This window comes from Lepidothrix coronata, unplaced genomic scaffold (assembly GCF_001604755.1).
Source record: "Lepidothrix coronata isolate B3197 unplaced genomic scaffold, Lepidothrix_coronata-1.0 Scaffold4, whole genome shotgun sequence".
In the NCBI taxonomy this organism is placed as follows: Eukaryota; Metazoa; Chordata; class Aves; order Passeriformes; family Pipridae; genus Lepidothrix; species Lepidothrix coronata.
This window is the reverse complement of record NW_016690184.1, coordinates 934,037-957,993: the sequence shown is the minus strand read 5'-3', so window position 1 is coordinate 957,993 and position 23,957 is coordinate 934,037. Positions and strand designations below refer to the sequence as shown.

The 23,957-nt window shown below is 35.4% G+C and overlaps 1 protein-coding gene across 1 annotated transcript in view; it reads left to right on the top strand.

Moving 5' to 3' along the window:
* Positions 1-23,957, top strand: part of EYS (eyes shut homolog (Drosophila)) — a 784,118-nt gene that overhangs the window by 200,847 nt on the left and 559,314 nt on the right. Inside the window, exons 13-14 of the mRNA XM_017823913.1 lie at positions 6,884-6,988; positions 22,571-22,693. Coding sequence (XP_017679402.1) covers positions 6,884-6,988; positions 22,571-22,693 — 228 coding nt within the window. The remainder of the gene's footprint in view (positions 1-6,883; positions 6,989-22,570; positions 22,694-23,957) is intronic.

Genomic DNA, 23,957 nt, shown 5'->3' with positions numbered 1-23,957 from the left:
AAACCTGCAAAAGCTATTCTATTTTAGGCAGCTTCTGCCCGACACATACATTTTTAGTTAATATCAGGACAACTGCAGTTTAAAATTATTGACTTGGTCCATTCTCCATTCCGTACTAATCATATCTGGTCCTGTCCTCAACAATCAAAGATAAAAACTAGGTTGAGAAATCTACCTCTACCCAAAGGAAGGTTGTAGCAAGGTGGGGGTTGACCTCTTCTCCCAGGCAACTAGTGACAGGATGAAAATACACAGCCTTAAGATGCACCAGACAGGTTCAGGTTGGACATCAAGAAAAATTTCTTCATGCCAAGGGTTGTCAAGCATTAGAACAGACTGCCAGTGAGGTGGTAGAGTCACTATCCCTGGAGGAGTTCAAGAAACAACTGGACACGGCACTTATTGACATGGTGGTGATTGGTCAAAAGATGGACTTGATCATCCTGGAAGTCTATTCCAACCTAAATGTTTCTATTATTATGTGAGTCTGTGATCTATTATTGCTCACTCATCTTTAGAGTCAGTCATAGGAACTCAGTCTTGTTCGCATCTCATTTATCAGATTACTGTTCCACATCAGTTGGCCCTTATGGCTCATAGAGAAGCAGCCCAAAAGTCAGGTCTTCTTTTCTCCAGTGTCCCCTAATGAGGAAATTCATTTAAACAGCATGCCTGTGTCTGATCTGCAGTCAAGGCAGTAAGGTTTTTCAAACCAAACCAAAACCTGGAAACTGAAGACTGAAGAGAGAAGGATGTTTCCCTGGCTCCTGGCCAGCAGAGCTCTGAGTCATAGTGGACCACGGTGGCACAAGAATGAAGGGCTGACTGCCTTTCCCCTGCTCATCTGGAACACTGCAGATGGGTTGCCGGTTGCCACAAACACTGCCAAGGGCAGGCTTCCTGCAGCTGGGTGTGCAAACTTAACTCGCTGGAAAATAAACAGTATTTATGCATACATGGAAATAAATGTATTCACTATGCACTTCTGGGTTATTAGAGACTATTTATTGTCATCTCATGTGTAAGAGTACCTGCTTTCCTTGGAAGGAATTCAACACTTGAAAGGGAAAAAAAAAGATCAGTAGAGTGCCGAAAAGTCTGTTTAAGTACTGTCATGCTGTGAATTACATTGCATAAAGAAACTGATAAAATAACACATAACAGTTATTGAATTGCATGAAAGAAAAACAAATCAATTGTTTTTTCCAGTCACTTAAAATATAAGCAGTTTCTTTTTTTTTCTGTGAGAAATTAAATGGCACGTTTCTCCAATAATTTTCTGCCTTCAAATATTAAGCGTGATTGGTTTAAATTTGAAGGTGAATAATAAGAGTTGGAACCATCTGACAAAAGATAAGTTAATTCTTTAATCACAACTTTAATTAACTTGCATGGAATTTACTTTATCTTTTCTCTACTGAAGATGTTATTAGATTATTTTTGTATTTTAGTTTATCCCCTTTATTTTAGATATAATGGTTGTTTTTTTCAATAGCGATGCCAGCTGTCATGCATAATACAATGTACGTAGAACATCCATTAATATTTGTCTGGGTGTGACTATGTGTTTAATTAATTTTAGATAAATTGTAATATAATCATCTTATATGAATAGGTTTGATTTTCAATTTAAAAAATTTTGTCAGTTGCTAGGAGGATTTCATCAAAAAAAAAAGAAAAACAGTCATGTCTAGAAAAGCTCATACAGTGATTAAAACACACACAGAAGACTCTGGAAAACAGGGATGAAATTCTTAGTCTTTCTGGGTTACTGTGAGAAATCAACCATATTTTTCCTTAACTCCATATTTTTTCTATGTTAAGGTCATGGATGACATCCAGCAATGAACAGTAATATGCTAGCACAATGAGTGTAGTTTTTTCTTTTTTACATATGAGTGCACCTGTAAAAGTAACATACGGATATCAGGACATAATTTTAATCAAGATTTCTATTATAACTGCCTCAAGTACCTTAGGACTAAATTTTCTGTTATGACATGAGCAATCATTGGATAAACTCTGACATAAGAAAATATGCCTCCAGGTTACTTCCCCAGTGCACATTTCCTGTCCCTCCTAGATATTCTGTTAACGAATTTGAGAAATGGAAGTGGCATCTAATGAAAGAATAGGCTTATTTAGGGGGTTTTCTTTATAGTACACAATTCCTCTTCTGAACAAAAAACTACCAAATCATTGATGTTAGAAAGTCTGTTGTTCAATACTGCTTTTGCAATACCAACTAGCATTATATCGGAGGTTTTGATACTAAATTATATTTCCCAATATATATTGGGTTTTGTTTTTAGCCAGTGAAACAATCATGTTTGGGCATCCTTTGCTTTGACAGAACCATACTATAAAAGGTATGATGCTATCAGTTTTAGCATGACCACACTAAATAGGAGCCTTATTTGGTGTCCTCTTTAGTAACCTGTTGACTTTTTTTTGTTCTTCACTCTTTGGCCTTCCTCTTTGTCATGTTTGTTTTTTCTCTTTTTTTCCATACATTTATCTTTCTCAGTTCTGCAACTCCCTAGAACTACTGATTTTTCTTTATATTTGGGGCATTTTACATATGTTAGTCATTTGTTATTTGCCCATTTTTTTATCCCTAAAACTGTTTGTCCTAGGTCCTACTTTTGCTTCACTACCAATTACTGGCCATATGTGAAAAATTAATAGCCTTGTACCTTCTCACAAACACACTTTCAAGGCCTCTGCTCTCTGCCTTATACTCTTTCATACAGCAGCCTTACTCTAGGGTCATAATTAGATCGTTCTATACAGTACAAATACTGTTTTTTCCTGTCTATGTCTTATTAAGAATAAGCATAACAACACAATTCATAAAATTAAGGAAGACTAAAACGAATGAAGCAAGATACAGAAGAAATTCTTTACTATCAAAGAAATTCTTTACTATAAGGATAACTGAAGGCATTGGAGGCACTGGAACAGGTTGCCCAGAGAAGCTGTGGATGCCCCATCCCTGGCAGTGTTCAAGACCGGGTTGGATGGGGTCTTGAGCAACCTGGTCTAGTGGAAGGTTTCCCTGCCCATGGTAGGGGGGTTGGAACTAGATGGTAGTTAAGGTCATTTCCAACCCAAATCATTCTATGATTCTGTGGATCTAAGATCCAACTGGCCACTAGACAAGTCCTGAGGCCTCTACTGTTACCTTGACACCTAAGTAGTGGCTCGATTCTAGCAATGGCAATGCTAGAATCTGGGCTTCAGGGCTGCGGTGGTGATAGTGGGGACATTACACCACTGCTTGACTCTCTTCACTTAAATAGTAAATAACCAGATCAATCTGCTTGCCCAGATCTGAGGAGTCTTGAGGCAGGAGGGAAAATGTGTTAAATCCAGAGTGATGTTTTTGAAAATGTTTATACAACTTTTATAAGAAGAATTTTTTTTTCCTTTTCACTTTTATAGTCAGGCAGAAAGTGGAATCGAATAGGTTATTTGCTCTGGTAGCAGTAGAGCAGCAACTTACACCCAGTTATACAGGTAACCTTATGAACCTCTAAGAACAGGACATACACATATCACATGATGACGATTCTACAGAGCCCAGCTGCCTCAGGGTGGCTGTCACAGGATCGTATCTGGCTCACAGAATTCTCTTGATGTTTTCCCCAGAAAGACACATAGAGGGCTACAAGATGAGCATATTTATTCTGCAAGTCTTCTGACAATCAATGGGTGCTTTACATTATGTCTGCATACCAGAAGGTAGTTAATGTTGACCATTAACCACCTTGTACTGAACCTAATTACTTAGTTTTGATTAAAGCACACAGTGAATCCAAAAGCATTCAATCCTTATTTGCATGCATGAGAAGTAACTAGAATTTCACTGGCATTTTATTCTAGTACTGATCACCATCAGATTTAGAAGTTTATATTAAATATTTTATTTAAATTTTTGTCTTCAACTTCGAGCTATTGCATCTCATTACCTTTTCTACATGAAATGAAAAATCCTCTTGCTACCCAAGTATTTTCTTTTTGTAAAGATATTTACACACTGTAATCAAGTCACTTCTTGTTTTTGTTTCTTCTAAATGAAACAGATGGAGCTCTTTAAGCCTTTGCCGACAGCATGCTTTCTTCAGTTGTTGAATAAATTGTGTAGCTTTTCCTGCATGCTTCCCACTTTTTTTTTAAATATGGAACATTGTAATCAATGTTTTATGCAGAGGTACTTTACACATCAATATTCCTTTTTGTTTTATTTAAATACATCTGAGAATTATTTTTTTCTTACAGCACTGCAATGAGGCTCATATGCTGAGATCTTCAGCAGTCCTTTTCAGATTACTTTTTTTGCTTCCTCACATACAGTTCAGCTGCAGTTCAGTAGCTATAACCTGCACATTTTTTTCTGTGCTTGTATCTGGCAACTGCAAGTGACCAGAAGTGACCTGCAGTACATTAAAAAATGTACTGTTCAGCTAAACAAAAGTTATCACAAGATTTCAGTTGATGCATAGGCTTCCTCTCCTGTGGAAGGGAGATAAGGAAAGGAAGTGAGAGTGGAAATGAAGAGCCTATTTAAAAGTCAGTGTTGAACTAATAGAGTAAGGGGTTTTCACATTTACCTACAGGACAAGAGACTATGGGAAGTATGAAATGGGTCATCTGTCTCATTATGTTTTTTTCATGAGAGGGACTTGAGGGGTGAATTCAGATTGAATGTGCCAAAAGCTGTACTGTTTTCTTTGTAAGAGTAGGACTTCCCATTTATCCTTATGTAATTTTAACCATGTGTATTTATGGTGTGCATGAAGAACGTTTTTGTCTCTGCCTGCTAGAGTTAGTACTTTTATCCTCTGTTTCTCTTGCCTACTGCATGCCTGGATTCACATCTATGACTATTCTATTCATATGACTAAAGCAGAAACGTGTTTTCATGGAGAAGTAGAGTGGAGACACAGGTTTGGATAGAAGCACTACGTTCCAAAGTCAGAGTTCAGTTGTTACACACCAAGTAACTTAGATCTTTACTCTACCATAAGGCAAAGCAAGTTTCCAGATAATCCAACTCATTACACAAACATAATTCTCTGGACATTCTTCTGTGTTATAAACAGTGTGTATGCCCTGTAAATGATATAATCACGACACTAGAATGAAACACTAGCTTTAATCTATTCCATGCTTATCCCAGCAGAAAACATATAATATACTATGTTGTTACCCACCTATGTATCTTCTCAAAGAAGTCCTACATATTCCTTATTTTCCTCAGGCAACCTTTCCAATGTGATATTATACTAACCATTAAGAGGAGTTCCTTATCATCTAATCTTTCACTGCAGTTTAAATGCATTACTTCTTATCCTGTCTGCTGCTAACACAGAGAATAGATGACTTTTGCAGAAGTACTTTCTTATTTTATGATTGTCATCAAATTTCTATTTAAATTTTCCTTATTTAGGCTTCACAGCCTCATTCATTTTGTTCATCCTAAGAAGTCATGCCTTTAAACTCTTTGTCATGCCTGTCATGCTCATATGGACCATCATTTAGTCCACATTTTTCTTGAATGCAAGTCACTGCACAATGCAAAACACTCCAAATGCAGTTTTACTCCAGCTAGATAAGAATGGAAGGATTACTTTATGATTCTAACTGGATATGTTCCTTTTTATATATGCCAGCATACTATGTAATTTGAAACAAAATTCTGGGGTTTGTTCCTACTTAACTTGTGACTTTCTGTATGGTATCTTCCACTTATTCTGATTGGATTACATTTATTATTTCAAACACAATCTATTTATAAAGACTTCTAATCTTTTTGTCTTGCCATCAGTAAGCTTACTTTGTTGTCTACCATCCAGATTGTTGAAAAAAAATTTAGTGGAACTAAATTGGAAGTAGACTTCTTTCAAAATCACCCTCCTCTCCTCTCCCTTTTCATGGATAGCTCTCACCCAAGTTCTTCATATTTCTTTCTTCGTAGTCAGAGAAAGTACTTCTCCCTTTTACTTTGAATCAGATCTCAGAAAATCTCTGTTTGTAGTCACCTTTTCCGCCATTGCATGAAAAAAATTGACAGTAGCACATTCAAATATCCATGAATTTCTGATTAATCATTCCTTTCAAAAATTATGGATTTGTAGTTAAATACCCTATCAGTTCAAGTCCTGTGTACTTAAGAATTCTGCTATTTCTTTTATTTTTTTAAAATATTAAAAACAAAACCAAACCGAAACAATAGAAAAACCCACAAGCTCTAAATTAATGCACAATAGAGAGATGAGGGACTGGATTTTTTTTTGGTATATCCAATGAGTTAATTGTTTTTATAAGCCACCTATTACATTGTCTTCTAAATATCCCTCTCTGTCTTCTTTATGTTTTCCTATATTTTTGTTGTTTCACATTTGAATTAATTTGAATTACAGCTTTATTAAACCTCTTTTAAAGCAGAAATATGAAGAAACAGCTGAGTGAATTGTGATTTTCATTTTGGATTTGAGAAATGGCTTCATTCATCTAAACATGGAAGCAACCTTGAGAAATATTTTTTCTTACTATTGTTACTGAGGTTATTAAATCTCTTAAACAGTTTTTTAAATGTGGCATGTAGCCCTAGTAATTATGGTGTTGAGAGGCAATGCTAGAACACACAAGGAATGCATTTGCAAATGCTGTTCATACTTATTCCCTTAAAATATTTAATTTGTTAACTATCAGCTATGATCTATGAATATCTCTACTTTTAGACCCGTCAAGCAGAAATAAAATAGTGTTTCTAACCTGAAAAATTTAAATTATGCAGTTGTCACTTACACTGTGAAGTAGCTTTTCTGCTTTCTCAGCATGATTTATAGTTTTAATGTCTAATTTTCTTTTCTGTCAGACAAAAACTGTTCCACAGATATTGATGAATGTTCCCTCAAGCCCTGCAAAAACGGAGGCCATTGCCATGATTTGATTGGTGAATTTTACTGTAGCTGTTTGCCAGGTAAGAAGTCACATGATATTTATTTGAGAAATGTTCTGTGGTATTCAAGAAAGAAATAGAGTTTTTCATAAGAATACAACTAAGTAGTAATTTATTTTGCTTGAAAAGAGAGGACTGAGCAGTTATGCTTTAAGCATATGCTACAATTGCTATTCAGATGGTGTCAGCAGAATTTGTTTCCAGAATATAAATTGTGTACCAGAAGTCCTGGCTTCCAAACTGAGGAACAGAGAGTCTTAGAAATCAAAGAACTCTGTCAGTGGTATTCATCTCATAACCTTTGAGCAATTCTGAATTTATAAATATTAGCAAAAGTTAATTTTCTTCCTACTATGGAGGTATCATGACTTTGTTTCCATTTTTTCTACTAGCAAAAATTATTTTTAAAATTTCAGAAAAAAAAATTGTGGACAAGTTATACAGTAGTTGTCGTAAGGTTTGCTGTGGTGGATTGACCCTGACTGGAAGCTGGGTGCAGTCAGTTTATCAGACATTGTTTCTGCCACTCCTTCTTCCTCAGGGGGAGGACTCCTCACACTCTTCCCCTGCTCCAGTTTGGGATCACTCCCACAGGAGACAGTTCTCCAATGTGAGTCCTTCACATGGGCTGCAGTTCTTGACAAACTGCTCCAGCATGGGTTCCCCCCCAGGGTCACAAGTCACCTGCTCCAGCATGGGCTCCTGTCTCCTTGGGGCCACTGATCCTGCTGGAAGCCTCATCTAGTCCAGGCTTCCCACGAGGTCACAGCCTCCTTTGGGCATCCACCTGCTTTGTCATGGGGTCCTCCATGGACTGCAGGGGGATCTTTGCTTCTCCATGGACCTCCATGGACTGCAGGGGGATCTCTGCCCTGCAGCACCTCTGCTCTCTCCTTCTCCTCTAACTTTGGTGTCTAAAGAGTTGTTTCTCGCACATATTCTTATGTTGTTGCATGGCTGCAACTTCTCAGTTGGGTTTTTTTACCCCATCTTAACTTTGTTATCCCAGCGGTGCTACCACTGTTCCTGCTGACCTCGGCCTTGGCCAGCAGTGGGTCCATCATGGAGCTTGCTGACATTGTCTCCATCAGACATCTGGGAAACTTCTGGCAGCTTTAAATTTAAATATGTGATATTTGTATAGTATGATTAATTATTGATTCCCCCCCCCAATTTCTTTATTGTGGATCAACTGGTTATGAGTCGAATGGAACATAGCAAGCAAAACATGAATTGATAGTACTTTTTCAGTTGCAGTTTTTTAATTCTCTTAGGTCTTGTAAGCATTGCATTGCATTAAACCTTGTTCTATAATGTCAAGTTAGCAATGTAAGAGTACAGTGATCAAACTTTTATTTAGACAGAAATATTTACTTCAAATGGATAAGAAAAAGAAGTGTTTTATAATTATTATGTCCCCATAAGAGCTATATGTGTTTTTATGCAAGAGATTTTAAAAGGTATACAAGCTATTTCAAGTCTAAGGTACAAATAACTTGAAAGTTATTGATGTGTGAAACATAGAAACTCACAGCCATCACTGCCACTAAATAATAATGTATGGACATGAAAATACATTGAATATATACATAAATACTTATAGATAATATTATATATAGAACTGTGTGTATGTGTGTATTATACATATATGCATATATGCATACAACTTTTTAAGACCTGAGAATCTCACAGTAGACATTCAGGATGCAAAATATGAAAGGGATTTTTTATTATTATTAATTACTTTGGTTAATTTTTAAGACTGAATTCTTAAGTGTTTTAATAGGTTAGTTTTACTTTTTCAGTTACAAATGCTGTGACTATATTTCATTAGTCTTTCCATTGTGGATAAAACAAGTGTCACATCTCATTTTGTCTACGTATTTTGCCTGCTGAAATCACAAACACAACAATGAGTATGAAAACATCTGTCTGTTTTACTTAAAAAGCAAGATCTTATTCATGAAAGACTGTAAGTGCACATATTAAATCTCAGACTACAAAGATTTTCCATTAATATTTTTGAACACTTGTTAGATACAGTCTTTGTGAAGAATTAATCCATCTACAAAATAAAGGATGAAAATTCATTATTTAGACAGTATTTAGGGATTACAGGAAGGCAGTAGAACACCTGAAGGGCAGCACAAAGGGATTCCAGCTAGTAAGCCAACTTCGTTAGGAACCCAGCTTATATGCCTCTGTGCAAACGCATGCAGCGTGGGGGATATACAGGAGGAGCTGGAGATATGTGCATGCCTGCATGGCTATGGTATTATTGACATCACAGAGACGTGGTGGAATAAATCCTATGACTGGAGTGTTGGAATGGAAGGATACAGGCTCTTTAGGAAGGATAGACACAGCAGATGAAGAGGTGGTGTTTACCCTCTCTGTCAATGACCAGTTGGAGTGGCAGGAGCTCTGTCTGTGGATGGATGAGAGGTTGTAAGAGATTGAAATGGTTTACGGGTTAAACATGAAGATCACCAAAGCCCAGTCCCCAGCTGAACATGCCTCCTGGATTTCAGGGAGTAGGACTGTGAGTTAAGCCTCCTGACAGGAACTTGAGATGAGATAAAGGTGGTGGTACTATTGTCTAGTCATCTCAGGTTTAAGGTGAAGTAGACAAGGCTGGAAGGAGGCCATAGCCTGCAAACTTATTTGCATACTGTCCCACTCCTGTGAGAGACTGGACTGCATCTCTTTTTCTGCTCTTAAACAGTTCTAGGCTGGATGCATAATTTTTGTCTTTTACAAAACATTACATCTACTACACAGCTTCTTTCCCATCCCTGTTTGTTCCTCAGTGATGTATTATCTGTGCTACACCTAACTGAATACATAAATATTTTTCTTTTCAGTGGGATTAGTGGATTATTAGCATGATTGCTAAAGTAGACTGATTCTGAAGCAGAAAATCCTATCAGTTGAGATGCTTGGATTGATGGATTCAACCTAAAATCAATTTTCCTTCAACTTGATGCACTGAATCAAAGGAGCAGTGCTTCTGATTAAGAGTAAACTCACACACAGAAAAATTGTAAATCAAATTCTTCCTTTTTTGGAAGGTGGTGTTGTTATTAAAGTTTACTGTACCATGAAATAAGACTGTGCTTTCTTTCAAACCTCTCTGGCAACCCTTATTATGAAGTAGACACTTATACATGAAAGTTTTTACTCCAGGAAGAGACCTTACAAAAAGCGTTCATGCTGTGACTCAAAAAATAAAGGGAATAATCAAGATTACAGATGGGAAATGCTTACAGAATCATTCAGTTCTTCATGCTGCCACTGCACAATCATGCTCAAAATAAACATTTTAATGATTTTTTTGTTTGATTTCAAAGTTGCTTGGTAAGAAAGTGTAGCATTTTTTACATGCTGCTCCACTTGCCAAAAAGACTGCCTGATGCCTAGTTTAAAATTCCAATTATCAATTTTTTGCTCCAAGTCACAATTCACTTATACAATTTGTAAGTCATATGTTTTTCTTATACCTGACATCCTAACTTGTACTAGAATACCATTCTTTCTAAATAAGTCCATCTAATCAGCTGTAGGAAGTTTGTTCAGCAAACTAACATAGAAGATACTTTGAGTATTCATAAAGCAAAAGAGTGCGGAACTGCTTGTAGCAGTACTTAGTGGAATCAATATTTTAGGGAAATAGAGGTCAATACGTTCATGTGATGTTAGCTCTTTTTCAAAGTCTTAATACTGAAACTGCTGTGGGCAGTCACATCCATGAGGTATCAGTGTTGACTCTTCATCCAGGATGAGGGCTGAGGCCACTTAAAGTCAGAGATGCTGGAGAGGCAGAGGTTATGCAGCTGCATCCCCAGGACCTGCCACTTAACTGACTCCTGAAAAAGCAGTATCTGGAAGCAGTGAATGACATGAAAAATCATTAGGGGTCCTTCCCAGGAGTTCTCCTTACGCTTATAGCTCACCCATAGCATCATTATTTCTCTGATATTCATGAAATGTTAAATATATTTTTAGTAACTCTAGTAATTCTTCTGTGTTTTTGAGATTACTGGTATATTTAGATATTTTTCTGATAGCAATCGTCCTGAGCATGTCCAATCATTTGCTACCATTGAGGATCTGATTGTTTACTTCACTTTTTCATTAAATCCTTTACAAAATTAGTTAAGCTTTAACTGTTTGTTGCATTATGTGTAACAGTTTAGTCATAGAAGACCTAGCAAAAAAAGGCAACAATTCTAAAATTGGCACAAGTTGAACGCTCCCTTTTATAAAAAAAATAATATCAAAAATATTCTAAAATATTTTTAACATAAGGAAGTAGAAAAAATAATCTTCCAAGGCCATTCTTTTTCTTTTCACACTGCAACACAATGGTAAACCTGTTCTTCTTCTCCAGTAACATTTACAGCACATTATCTAAGCCTGGTACAGGAAAAGGTGACATTTAGTTTATTTTCCTAAAATGTATGAAATAACATATTAAAAACAATATTATGTCTTCATGAAATTTATACCTGACTATAGGAGGGTGGTTACTAGAATTTTGTGAAAGTGTCAGCAAAGACATCAGAAAGAAATTACATGTGATAATGCAACAGAGTACTACTGATCAGTCCACCTAACCTCATTCTAAGAGAATGACAGAGGGAAAACGATATCAAGACTAAGCAAAAAATGCTATATTTGAACACCTAGAGCAGAATCTAGAAAGCAAATATGAAACCTGCCCTTTCTGCAAAGAACATTGCCCATTGGTAGGCTTGGATCCTAAAAATGTGAAAAAAGTTGTCTACCTTTACCTTCAGTATCTAATTTCTTTGTCACTGTTTCATTAAGGGAAAAAATGACCCACTATTATTCATTATCTGGAATTGAGAGAAATATAATTAAAGAGTCCCTTCTCATTATCAGAAGACAAAGTCTGGAAAATACTAAAAAACCTGAGTCTTTAATCGGTATTCCTCCCAAACAAAGAATTGATTGGGTCTGTGTACTGGGTCTGATTCAGATGGAACTAATTTTCTTCACAAAAGCTCTTACAGTGCTGTGTTTTAGATTTGTGACTGGAGTAATGTTACTAACACAGGAATGTTCCTGTGCGACATTTGTATATTATTGAGGCCATCTCTGTTACTCATTTTGCCCTTCCAGTGAGTAGGTTGGAGTGGACAAGAAGCTGGGAGTGGACACCACTGACCCCAATAGACCAAAAAGATATCCCGTTATCCCATATACATTATTGTCAGCAATAAAAGCCTAGAGATAATTTTTCTAACGCAGCTGTTGCTCAGAGACCATGTGGGCACTGGTGGGAGGTGGAGAGTGACTGCTTTTGCATCACTTGGTGTATGTTAAATTTTTTTTTTGTAACTCACAAAATTGTCCTTATCGTGTCTGACCAGTTTTCTCACTTTTGCCTTTCCAATTTTCTATATAAATCAAATTTCAAGATATACATTTCTTTCTTTACTTTCGTTATTAGAATTTTGTTACTAATTTCATTGTTAGAAGAGAAAGATGACAGTGCAATGGAGTTTTAAGTTTCCTTGCTCGTAATTGTCATGCTTTTAGACTAAGTTGCCATACATGCTTTAAGTTGTAATGTAAATCTTAATATACATGTTACATGCAAATGAAAGTCTTTGAGATTTATGTGAATAAAAATGCTGCTAAAAAAGTACACATTAGGTCATTCCTCCAGTGATCATGTAATTGTGCAGACATTGCATATTCAAAGTGGTGCACTATGATGTAATACACTACTGTGTATTCTGTAATACACTGACAACCGTACCTTTTTGATCATAATGTTCCCAGAACACAGCAAGAGTTATACTTCTAAACCTAATCTTCATTATCTGTTGAAAAGTGGACATAAAGGTATGAAGAGAAAATAAAACTCCCCAATTTCTACTTATGTGAGATTTCATTATATTACTCTTACACAAATAAACATTCAGCGAGTTTCTGCACTGAAAGACTGGAATATATATATAATTTTGCTAAATTAGGAAGTAAAACAAAATGCTATGATTAAAAACAATTATTGAAATACATATACCTTTTAATTACAGTTTTTACAAATGAAAAGAAGTAAATGGAGAAGGAAGAAGAAAATTCACATGATGAGATTGAAAGCCATTCATTATACATCAACATATACTAGGCAGTGCAAATAAGCATGTAACAAAGTGTAGGAGAAGAAAAAAGATGAAATCCAAAAGCATCATATGAAAATAGGAAGCAAGAAAGGGCAAATGAAAAGAGCAATATAGTTTGCAAAGTTCATGAAAAAGTCTGCTACAGGGCAGGCTGTGATGAAGAAAGAGAGAGTAAACGTGGTTAAGAAAGCACATGGCAAATTTCTCACTGTTGTGAAAGGATACAAACTTATTAGATGTAATAGCTTTACCAAGCTACTTTCTTTTTTATAATTCTAATTTTCTTCCTGTATTTCTATCTTTATCAGTGTAATGCTTCATGCCAGTAGTAACTGAAATTTTCCTGCAATAGAACAAGAAAAAATTGTTGGCTTCCATTCTTTTTTTTCCAAAAATATGTTGTCATTTATAAGGCTAAAAATACAGGGGAAAAACCATTTGATTAATAGCTTATTTGTAATGTCAATTCAATCCTTCAACCCTAGCAGATGAGTTAAAAAATTGACATTTTTCTGATAGAAAACCACTATTTATTTCAAAGTGGATAATAAGACACTGAGTTATTGTTAGCAAAAGCAGACGCAAAACAGTGATGTCTTGAGAAATGCTGTAATAACCCATTACAAATCCCCCAGATGAGGAAATATCTCTATGACAGCCTTTAGCTTGAGTCTATTACTTCTAAAACTACTGTAATGGCAATAACAGGATGGAACGGAATAATCTCTTCTCTCAATATTAAACACTTTTTAAAGACCTGTTATAAAACCATCATAGCTGTATTTCACAATTCACCAAGGTTACACTCTTTTAATAAAGGATTTAGTTCCCAAATTGTGACTAATTTTTAATTTGTTGCCTCTTATATTTGGCGTCTCTACATTTTTCTTAATGGAATATGTTGCCATTTTTAAGTGTCTTTTGTTGACAGAATGAGCCTATTCAAATTTAATAAGAAATTAATAAGATTTACATTGATGTAATCTCTGGCTCTCTATCTTTTTATGATATTAGAAATGCAAATGACATTTGTTTTCAGAAACCATGTTCCAGAAAACAGCTATAGACACATAAAATTTCGGTCAATATACTTAAAATCATACTTTTTGTAAAGTAGTTAAAGTGATAGTCAAACTACGGCCTTTTTCCAATGTTAGAGTGATGTGTCTACTAAACATAATTTTTATATGATCAGTTTATATATTTAACAATTGTTTAGTCCAAAACTTCTATTTCTGGAAAGCAGGTAACTAATAAGTGATTTATCCATTACGTGTCTAAATATATTCAAATTCCTAATAGAGGATCTAAAGGTTTTTGGCAATCTCTGATTTAAAAAAAAAAATAAAAAAAAATTCTGAAGTCTATTTATATGAACAAAACTGAAGCACTCTTTATTCTACTGCCAATTTTTTAGGAATATTAACATTCTTTATTTTGGATAACATTTGCTCTTTTCCTTTGACATTTCCATACACTGATTTAATTCTTCATCTATGCATTTGTTTCATCTTGATGCTATCCTACTCTTCTCTAAAATAACTTCCTTGTTTGACAACTCACTTTCAAACTAATCTTCTGGTCCTGCAATGTACTGAAAAATAATTAACATTTGTTCAGTTTTTAATTTCTGTGGCTCTATTTGCATTAGTAAGGAGTAAAAACATTGTATCAAATTCCTGACATTGTCAGCTAAGATAAATGCCTTACCAGACCTTTAGCAAAGTCTATAGCTGTTGCTTTATGGGTTTTAATCACCTACTTTTTTATTTTTTTTTTTCCTTTACTTATCTGTTGCTAGAAAAAATCTTTTTTTTTTTTTCCCAGCTTTTCTGGTAGCATAGGGTGTTCTAATGGAATAAGAAACAAAGCATCATACTTGGATCTCATCTTTCAAATTTACAAAAGACAAACTAAAAAATATACAATGAATAACAAGGAATGGTTGTGTACTTTGTGTCCAATAAGTTGCTTATCAGCAAATTCTAAGAAATAGTTTAAACCCAAAATTTTTCCAATTTAATACCATGAATGGCATGAACAGCAAGTTAATGTATGTTTATTTTTATTTTAATATTTTTCTTCCTGAATTCTACTTAAAAAAACTTTTACACTCCTGAGGAAATGCATGCCCAACTTCATGATGCACTTCAGAAACAATGATTTCTCTTTTAAATAAAGTCATTGAACTTGCTTTCTGTAACAAATTAATTCATCTCTAAAACAAGAATATTAAACTAAACAGTTCTTTATTTGATCCAGTATCACTTCACACTACAGGGGGCAGCTCATCCTCTTATCTCCTTATTCTTGTCACATGAATTCTGAAAGGCAGGCAATATCTCCAAGATATGACTGAGGAAGAATAGCAACAGTGCTCACTGCTTGTGCTGAGTTTACTGGGATCTTCATTGATTTTTTTTTTTTTTCAGAGATGTTAAACTGAAATTTTGTGTAATTCAGAAGTTAAGAAATTCATATTGATTATTGCTGTTGCTGTTTATATTTTTGTCATTGCTTTTATTGCGGGTTTTTGTCTGTGTTTTTTTCCTACAGACCTGCTAGCAACATTGTTTTTACCCCAATTCTAACTGGTTTTGTCTTCTTTGGAAACAAATATCTCAAATATTTATTTTTTTAAAAGTTATCAAAGTAGCATCTGCAGTCACTCCTTTATAAAGGGAAAAGAGTAATATGTCTCTGGAACTTAGCTTTAATTATATGCTGAAATTTTTCTTTTTTTAGATCCTGAAGTTATGTTTCATTACATGATGTCATACTAGACTGATCTATGTACAAGACGATGCAACCAAAAAATTATATGGAAAAATCAAAACTATATTAAGCAATTTGTTACTCTCACTTTTTCATTATTTATAAGGGAATTTATAAATGTCATAGGCTTTGCATATCAATTACAGGAAGTAATGTTCTATGATACCTGTCACCTTCTCAGTAGATCTTGACATCATCCCAAAAGCAACAAACATTGACCAATTTGCATCTTCATGGTAAAATGAAAACCACTATTATTTCATGAGGATTTTGGGTTTTGTTTTTTTTTTTTTTACTTTTGTATCTACATTATTATGCAGTTGTAAAACAGCATTAGGTCCTGTTCTAATGCATCATACCACAAAATGTTAAAATAGTCTGACACATTCTAAGCCAGCAAGCACAGTCAGAATAAAAAGTTATTCTGTGTCTTCTTACTGTAAATAATAGAGATTCTGAAGCTGCCTCCTGTGGTACAGTAATCAGACTTCTACTGTAATAGCTGTAAGTCTTCTGGTGTGTTTCTGTAAGATATATAGAGTATGCCTCTGTTTTTCCTTAATCCTTTTTTCTAGTTCTAATCCATCTTTTAGTGGAAATGACAAAACTGTTCTTGCAGTATTGGAAGACGTATTTGGCTGTTGTGGCCTTTTGCCTACATTTAAGGGGTTTTTTTGAAAGAAAAACACTGTAGAGCCAATAATCCTCCTACATCTTCTCATTAAATTGTATGGCTTAAGGTCCAGCTTGTCCAAACCAGTAGAAATGGTCATTGAAGTCAAGTAGCTAAAAGAGAAATGTTGCACGTATTAGCTGTCACTGTCAGAAAAAAATTCTAGACAGGGGAAGAATGAAGAGAAAGAAAATTACAGAAAGGTCAGTCACTTCTTTTAAAAGAAGTTTCTAGAAGAAAAAACTGAAAGTATCAATCATCTTCCTAACAAAGATAGAAAATGGTTGACATACAATGCCAAGAAGTTTTCAACATTCTTTCTGTATGACCTGAAGCAAAAAAAGGTTGATGTTTCCCTGTCTATAAGAAAGATCTGACCACGCAATAAAAGAATAATCATAGAATCATAGTATTGCCAAATTTTGGGACCTCTCTAAATAGGGACAAAAAGTCAGGTTTAGAAAAAATACGTTATTTATTCTGTGCAGGGTGCAAGTTGGATGTTTTCCACAAATCAAGCACACCGGGGGGTAAAAAGCAAAAGAATTTATACCCTAAAGTATGCATAAGCCCACCTATCTAGTGCATAGTTACTGCCTACCTAATGCATAGTCATTTAACTTGTGCAGCCTTATGCAATACTTGTTACTGCACCCACATGGGGCTTCTTCAGGAGTCTCTGCTCAAAACTGAGAAGGGGGCATCTTCCCAAATGATTACCAGAGACCACCAATGTTCATCTCAAGATGCACAGAATACAAGATTGTGTGCCAATATGATGTGATCTGCAGCTCCAGCACCACTACGATATCCCTGGTTGGAAGGGACCCACAATGATCATAGAAGTCCAACTCCTGGCCCTTCACAGGACAAATCCAAGAATCCTGCTGTGTGCCTTCAAGTACTGTCCAAATGCTTTTGAACCCTGTCAGGCTTGATGCTGTGAACACATCCCTGAGGAGCCTGTTCCATTGCCCAACCACCCTCTGGGTGAAGAACCTTTTACTAGTATCTAACCTAAACCTGCCCTAATAGAGTTTCATGCCATTCCCTTGGGTCCTGTCACTGGTCACTGGAGAGGAGATCAGTGCCTGACCTTCTACTTCTCTTCATGAGGAAGCTGTAGACTGTAATGATGTCTCCCCTCAATCTCCTCTTCTTCAGGCTGAACAGACCAAGTGACCTCCGCTGCTCCTCATACAGTTTCCCCTCAAGGCCCTTCACCATCTTTGTAGATATCCCTTGGACACTTTCTAATAGTTTTATATCCTTGTTATATTGTGACACCCAAAACTGAACACAGTTCTAAAGGTGAGACTGCACCAGTGCAGAGCAGAGTGGGACAATCCCCACCCTCAATCAGCTGGCGATGCTTTGCCTGATGCCCTCTAGGACATGGTTGGCCCTCCTGGCTGCCAGGGCATTGGTGACTCATATTCAACTTGCCATTGATCAGGACCCCTAGGTCCCTTTCCATGGCACTGCTTTCCAGCATCTCATTCCCCAGTCTGTAAAACCATTCAGAGTTGTTCCATCCCAGGTGCAGAATCTGTCACTTTTCCTTGTTGAATTTCATATGGTTGGTGATTGCCCAGTCCTCGACTTTGTCGACGTCCCTCTACAGGGCCTCCCTTCCCATGAGGGAGTGAACAGCTCCTCCCAATTTTGTATCATCAGCAAATTTAGTATTCTTTTGATCCTACATTCAAGTAATTTATGAAGATGTTGAAGAGCAGAGGGCCTAAGATGGAGCCCTGTGGAACCCCACTAGTGACAGGTCACCAGTCTGATGTTACCCCATTCACTATAACTCTTTGTGCTCAAGCCAGTTGCTCACCCACCACATGATTTGTTTATCCAGCTGTTTGCTGGACATTTTGTCCAGAAGAATACTGTGAGAGGCAGTATCAAAAGCTTTACTGAAATCCAAAATCCAAAAAGACTAAATCAGTTCGCTTCCCTTGATCAACTAGATGTGTTACCTTGTCATCATAGGAAATCAGGTTTGACAAGCAGGACTTTCTCCTCATAAGCATGCTGGCTGTGTTGTCTTTCAGGTGTTTTTCAATAGGTCACAGAATAATCTTCAAAATTTTACCAATCACAGAATAATCTGGAATGCTTAGATGAAAATGCGTACTTTTCATATGTTTATTTCATATTTTCACATACACAGCTTCAGATGTGGTATTTAGAAATGACTCAGAGCAATTCAGAGCTGTTGACTTATGGATAGGTCAAATAAAAGAAAGGTAGAAGAGAGCAGAGATGAAGTATAGAACTGTCAGGACTTACTTGAATTCTTGAAAAAATACTAGAGAAAATGTGAAGATGAACTATTTGCAAGCCTCTGAAGCTAACAAAAATATAATGGTCACTAGATAACACAAATTTCTCAAGAGTAAAATGTCTGAAACCATTGTAATTTCTGTTGTTAGGTGGTAATAAACCTTTGGCATAAGGAAGAAGTAGGTTATGCATATCTTGAGTTCATTAGCATTTTTATAAGGAAACATAGGGAACACTGTCTCAGAGAAACTACCACAGAACAACATGTAACTCACTACAGGGGAACCTCAGCTGCGGTGCCTGGAGCACCTCCTCCCCCTCCTTCACTGACCTTGTGGTCAGCAAAACTGTTCTCCTCACATATTTTCACTCCTCTGAGCACCATTACACCTGGTAACTTTTCTTCCTCTTAAATATTATCACAGAGGCCACCTCTGATTGGCTTGGCATTGCCCAGCAGGGGGTCTGTCCTGGAGCTGGCTGGCATTGGCTTTGTTGGACGTGGGGGAAGCTTCGAGCAGCTTCTGATAGAAGCCATCTCTGTAGCTCCCCTGCTACCAAAACGTGGCCATGCAAACCCAATACACATGCAAAGGTGATGATTTTTTTTTTTTATGCTGTTAATGGTGGCACATTTTTTAAAATTTTTATATTCTGTAAAATTTTTGCAATAAGAACAATTTTTATGCTTGAAATTCTAGAGGACCCAAGGAAAAGTAGGATTTCATTCTTATAGGTGCTGAATAACAAAAACAGTAGTAATCAGTCTATTCCAAAAGTTAAATTAATAAAATGGCTTGTATGTAATTATTGTCACATCCAGTATAAAAAAGGAGAGATTAATAACCCGTTAGTATGCATGAATCTTAATGATATTGAATTAAATTCTGTCATTTCTTTCTTTCAATCTGTTTAAGCTTTTCCTAGATGTAATTTTAACAGGAACTATATAACTTTTTTCCCAGAAGTAGTATTTGTTCAATACCAGTGAATGAATGCATATCAAATCCTGCTGCCTCTGACAATAACCCTTAATGTGAAGTTTCTGTTAATAGCTTCAGATGTACCTGCCATCTAGAATATAAGGAGCCATGTAGTGAAATTGCCATGAATCACTGTGTGGCTGGACTATGTCAGAATGGATCACAATGCAATGATCTCCCTAGAGAGCTTGTGTCATAGTCTGACTAGTAAAAACCACCTTTGTCAGGAGTCATTTGGATTTGTCAGAAAGAAATGTCTCAAGACTGTAAATGGGGCATTTCTGGAAAAAAATTAAAAAATTAAACTGTTGCTAAATTTCCATTTTCTAAATTTATGAAGTAAATGGGTATCTGTAGCAGAAAAATAATTTCTTTTTATAAGAAATAGTGTATTCTTAAGTTCTGCATCTGAATCTGTTTAGATGAGAAACTTTACTCAAAACCAGATGTTAAATATCAAAACTGAGCCATGAACCCACCACCCTTTGTTCTTCAACTTAGTATAATAACTTCAGGTATATTTGTATGAGTTGCAATACTTTGATAATTAATTCAAGGCACAGAAATAAAAACATACATAGATTAATAACTTTATTTCAAGTCTGTAAAATTATTATGAATATTCATTTTTATTTTGTCAAAGACAAAAAGGTGTTAGCTTTCCTATATTCATTATCTCTACTTAGATGATAGTCACATAATCACATGTAACAGCTATACATATATCTATCTGTGTATAGCTATAACCATCATTGATCAATGTTTCCATTTTACTACTTTATCATAATTTTTTATATTAGTTATATGTAGTACTTCAGTAAGCAGATGTTAACAGCTATTTGAAAAGGCAAAAATGAGAGAGACTTAAATTTTTAATAGCAGTCAACAGGAAGGAAAACTTCAGCTGTGTGAGAATGTTGCACAGCTGGTGTTCAGGGTGAAATTGAAACAGCTTGAAGACACCTTTCTGCATCTTCTGATTTAGAAACCAAAGTGACTGCATGTGTATGGCAGTTTTAATATGCATTGTCTTGTATTTATGCCTCAAAGGGTTGTTCTACAAGCCAGAATTTCTAAAGTGCAGCATGTTCCAGCAATCTACCCTGATGGTCAGAAGTTTCTATCTTACCTCTTGTAACAAGATGTTCAAAAATTAAAAAAATCTTCCAGATCAGGAGCTCTTCAGTCATGCCCTAACGGCACAGTTTACATTTCCTTTAGTTTGAAGACTATGCTATGCTAGTTCCAAGCAGGACTGAACTTTGAAAATTTTGTAATATTTTTTTACTCTGAATTCACACTTAATAAATGCTATTAAAACAAGGTTGTGTTTGGTTTTTAAAGCTATCACATTATACTGTAGGAATACAGATTTTTTTTGAACATCTTTGACCAAAGAGTCTTCCTTTTTTTCCTTTTTGTCTAAAATATTGATGAATACAGAGTCAGGTATGGGGCAACTCGATGGCGTGCTAAAATCTGTTCTGGCAATACCTGTGCTACTGAAGCATGGTATTACTTTATAAATATTTTTTAAAATTAAATGTGAAGTTCAGATCTTCAGCCAGACTTGGCTTGTAAGACATTGCAATTAACGATGCTTAGCTCACTGAACCAAATCTCTGGTTTAAATCTGTAGAGGCTTTCCATGCTGCACTTGTTAAATTATAATAAATTGGTCCAGTCTATTTTGATATTTGTTGTACAAAAGATACTTAGAAAATTTTTAAGTACTCAGTTAATAGGAGACCAGAAAATTATACTTCTTATACTTTAAGTCACTGAGGGTTTATGACTAAAGTAACAAAAGAAGTGTCTAAAATTTGAAACTTCACAGTTATATTCAGAACTTGGATACTAGTGCCACACACATGGATTGATTTTTCAATTGTTTTATATCAATTAATTACTTTTATTTTGTTTGAATTTTTTTTCAGTGAAACGAATATATACTTGCAATTTTTTATTGTGTGTGTTCAAAAATAAAGGAGCTGTTATCAATGAAAATTATGATTTTTCTTACTGGATGATGGCTTCAGAAACTATATCATGGCCAATATACCTAAAGTGTAAAATGTAGTTTAATGTTTTATCTTTGCAATTTATTTTTTAAATGTTGTGCATACATACCCCTCAATAGGAAACACAGATGCTTAGTTTTCACAAGATTAAGTTTCTTATTAACTACAAGTTAACTGGTTCAAAAAATCAATACCAATATGCTGCCAAACATGTCTGTTCTTGTAATACCTGCTTTATAAGAGAATGTATTGGGACAATTTATTTTTTTTATTCGTTTAGAAACATAGGATGTTTTCTTAGTGTGGTGACAGAACACCATACTAAAACTGGGAAGACTTTTATCAACAATGTGCTCACTGATGTATCAATAAAAATAGGAATTTTGTGTAAAATCACTTGAAGAATTTGACATTCTATCTAATTCTCATGAAGAGTCATTGTGTCTTGAATGTATTTTATTATTATTGCAAGTACTGCTTTACCATTGACTTTATCATTATCATTACGACTTTGTTCCATTTAGAATTGCTTTGTATATGAAACTGAAACTGTCAAAGAGACTAGAATATTTTACCCTATACTAAATACGATTTTGAAACATAAGAGCAGAAAATTACATAGTAAATTGATTTATCACTTGTCTGTTTTTCAGGACTAAATGTGATAGTAAATTTCTTATGTTGTCTGTTACTCTATTTTTCATCAGGTTTTACTGGTCAATTCTGTGAAGCAGATGTTGCTGCCTGCCTATCACAGCCATGTGGAGCCTCCAGCATCTGTAAAGAGACATTGGATGGCTATCTTTGTTTCTGTGCACCTGGCTTTATAGGTGGGTTCAAAGTGGTGTTGTTTAACATGTTTAAGTTAGTCCTAAACCGGAGAAAAGAAGGTTATTCAAAAGTAGCAATAGATATGATTTAGCAGTGTGCCTCTGATTCAGGCAGAAAAAAATTTTATTTCCTGACACACAAAATTACTTGCCTGTGTAAGAGTACTCAGCTGTAAAAAATACTGACTACAAGGGACTATTTCCACTCCAGTAATTATTTATACTATTTTAGATATGGTGTCTGTCTTGCATTGATGTGATTTGAACTCACAGCCATATGCAAGTTGGCCTTAATTTATCTTCTTCGTGCTCTCTGTAATAAAAAGTCTGCAGTAACAAGGGCGTCAGCTGCCCAATGTACATCCAAGATCCTGAGCAGGTTTAACTACTCATTTTTAAATATACACTGCATGTCATTGTCATTAATTTCACTAGATTAAAATTAGTTTGGCTATGTCAGCATACTGTCATGGTAATTCCAGATTACAGTGTAAAAAAAAAAATCTTTCTAGATATAGAGACATATATTTTTGATCAGCTATATGACGAAATAATCAAGGGCAGTAGGAATTCCCTGAGTGGCAGATCAGCCCTGTAACCCAGATGCATCCTGTCTAACACCAGGGACTTGGACAGGGCTCTTAAAACAGTAGTAAGATGACACTACACTCTCTCTCAATAGTTAAGGAGGACACAGACAACCAGAGGAATTCAGATCCTGAGTAGACTCCATACCTCTTAACTTTTTGCTCCACATTGTAGGTATCCATTTAGGTGAAATAATCTGTAATTTAATAGCTGTAATATTTATGTCTTTAATGTAATGAAATGCTATAACCTGTTTCTATGGTTGGTTTATTATTATCATTGTACATAAAATAAAATTGTATTGTGATAATTCTTTGTGAGGTCTTATTTTATTGAAATGTTCATTTAAATTCTTATGCTGTATCTAAATAACAGTGGATTGGTATTTTTATTGTATACTTTTTCTATGGCCAAACAAAAACTTGAAAGCCCCTCTGAAGCAGTCGGGAGGTTTCTACCTATCTTTTAGGCATAAGTAATAATAAATTTGATGCCATTATTAGCTGTTTGGATAATTCGTATACAAAAAGCAAATACTTTCTCAGCTTTTTCCTACCTCAAAGACCAGAAAAAAATATTAGATACAAAATAGTAGTATGGCCAGTCTTCGTGAGAGAAGATTTGGGAAAGGTCATTAACCCTTCGAGCCTGCGCAGTGGATTTTTTTAGGTGAGAC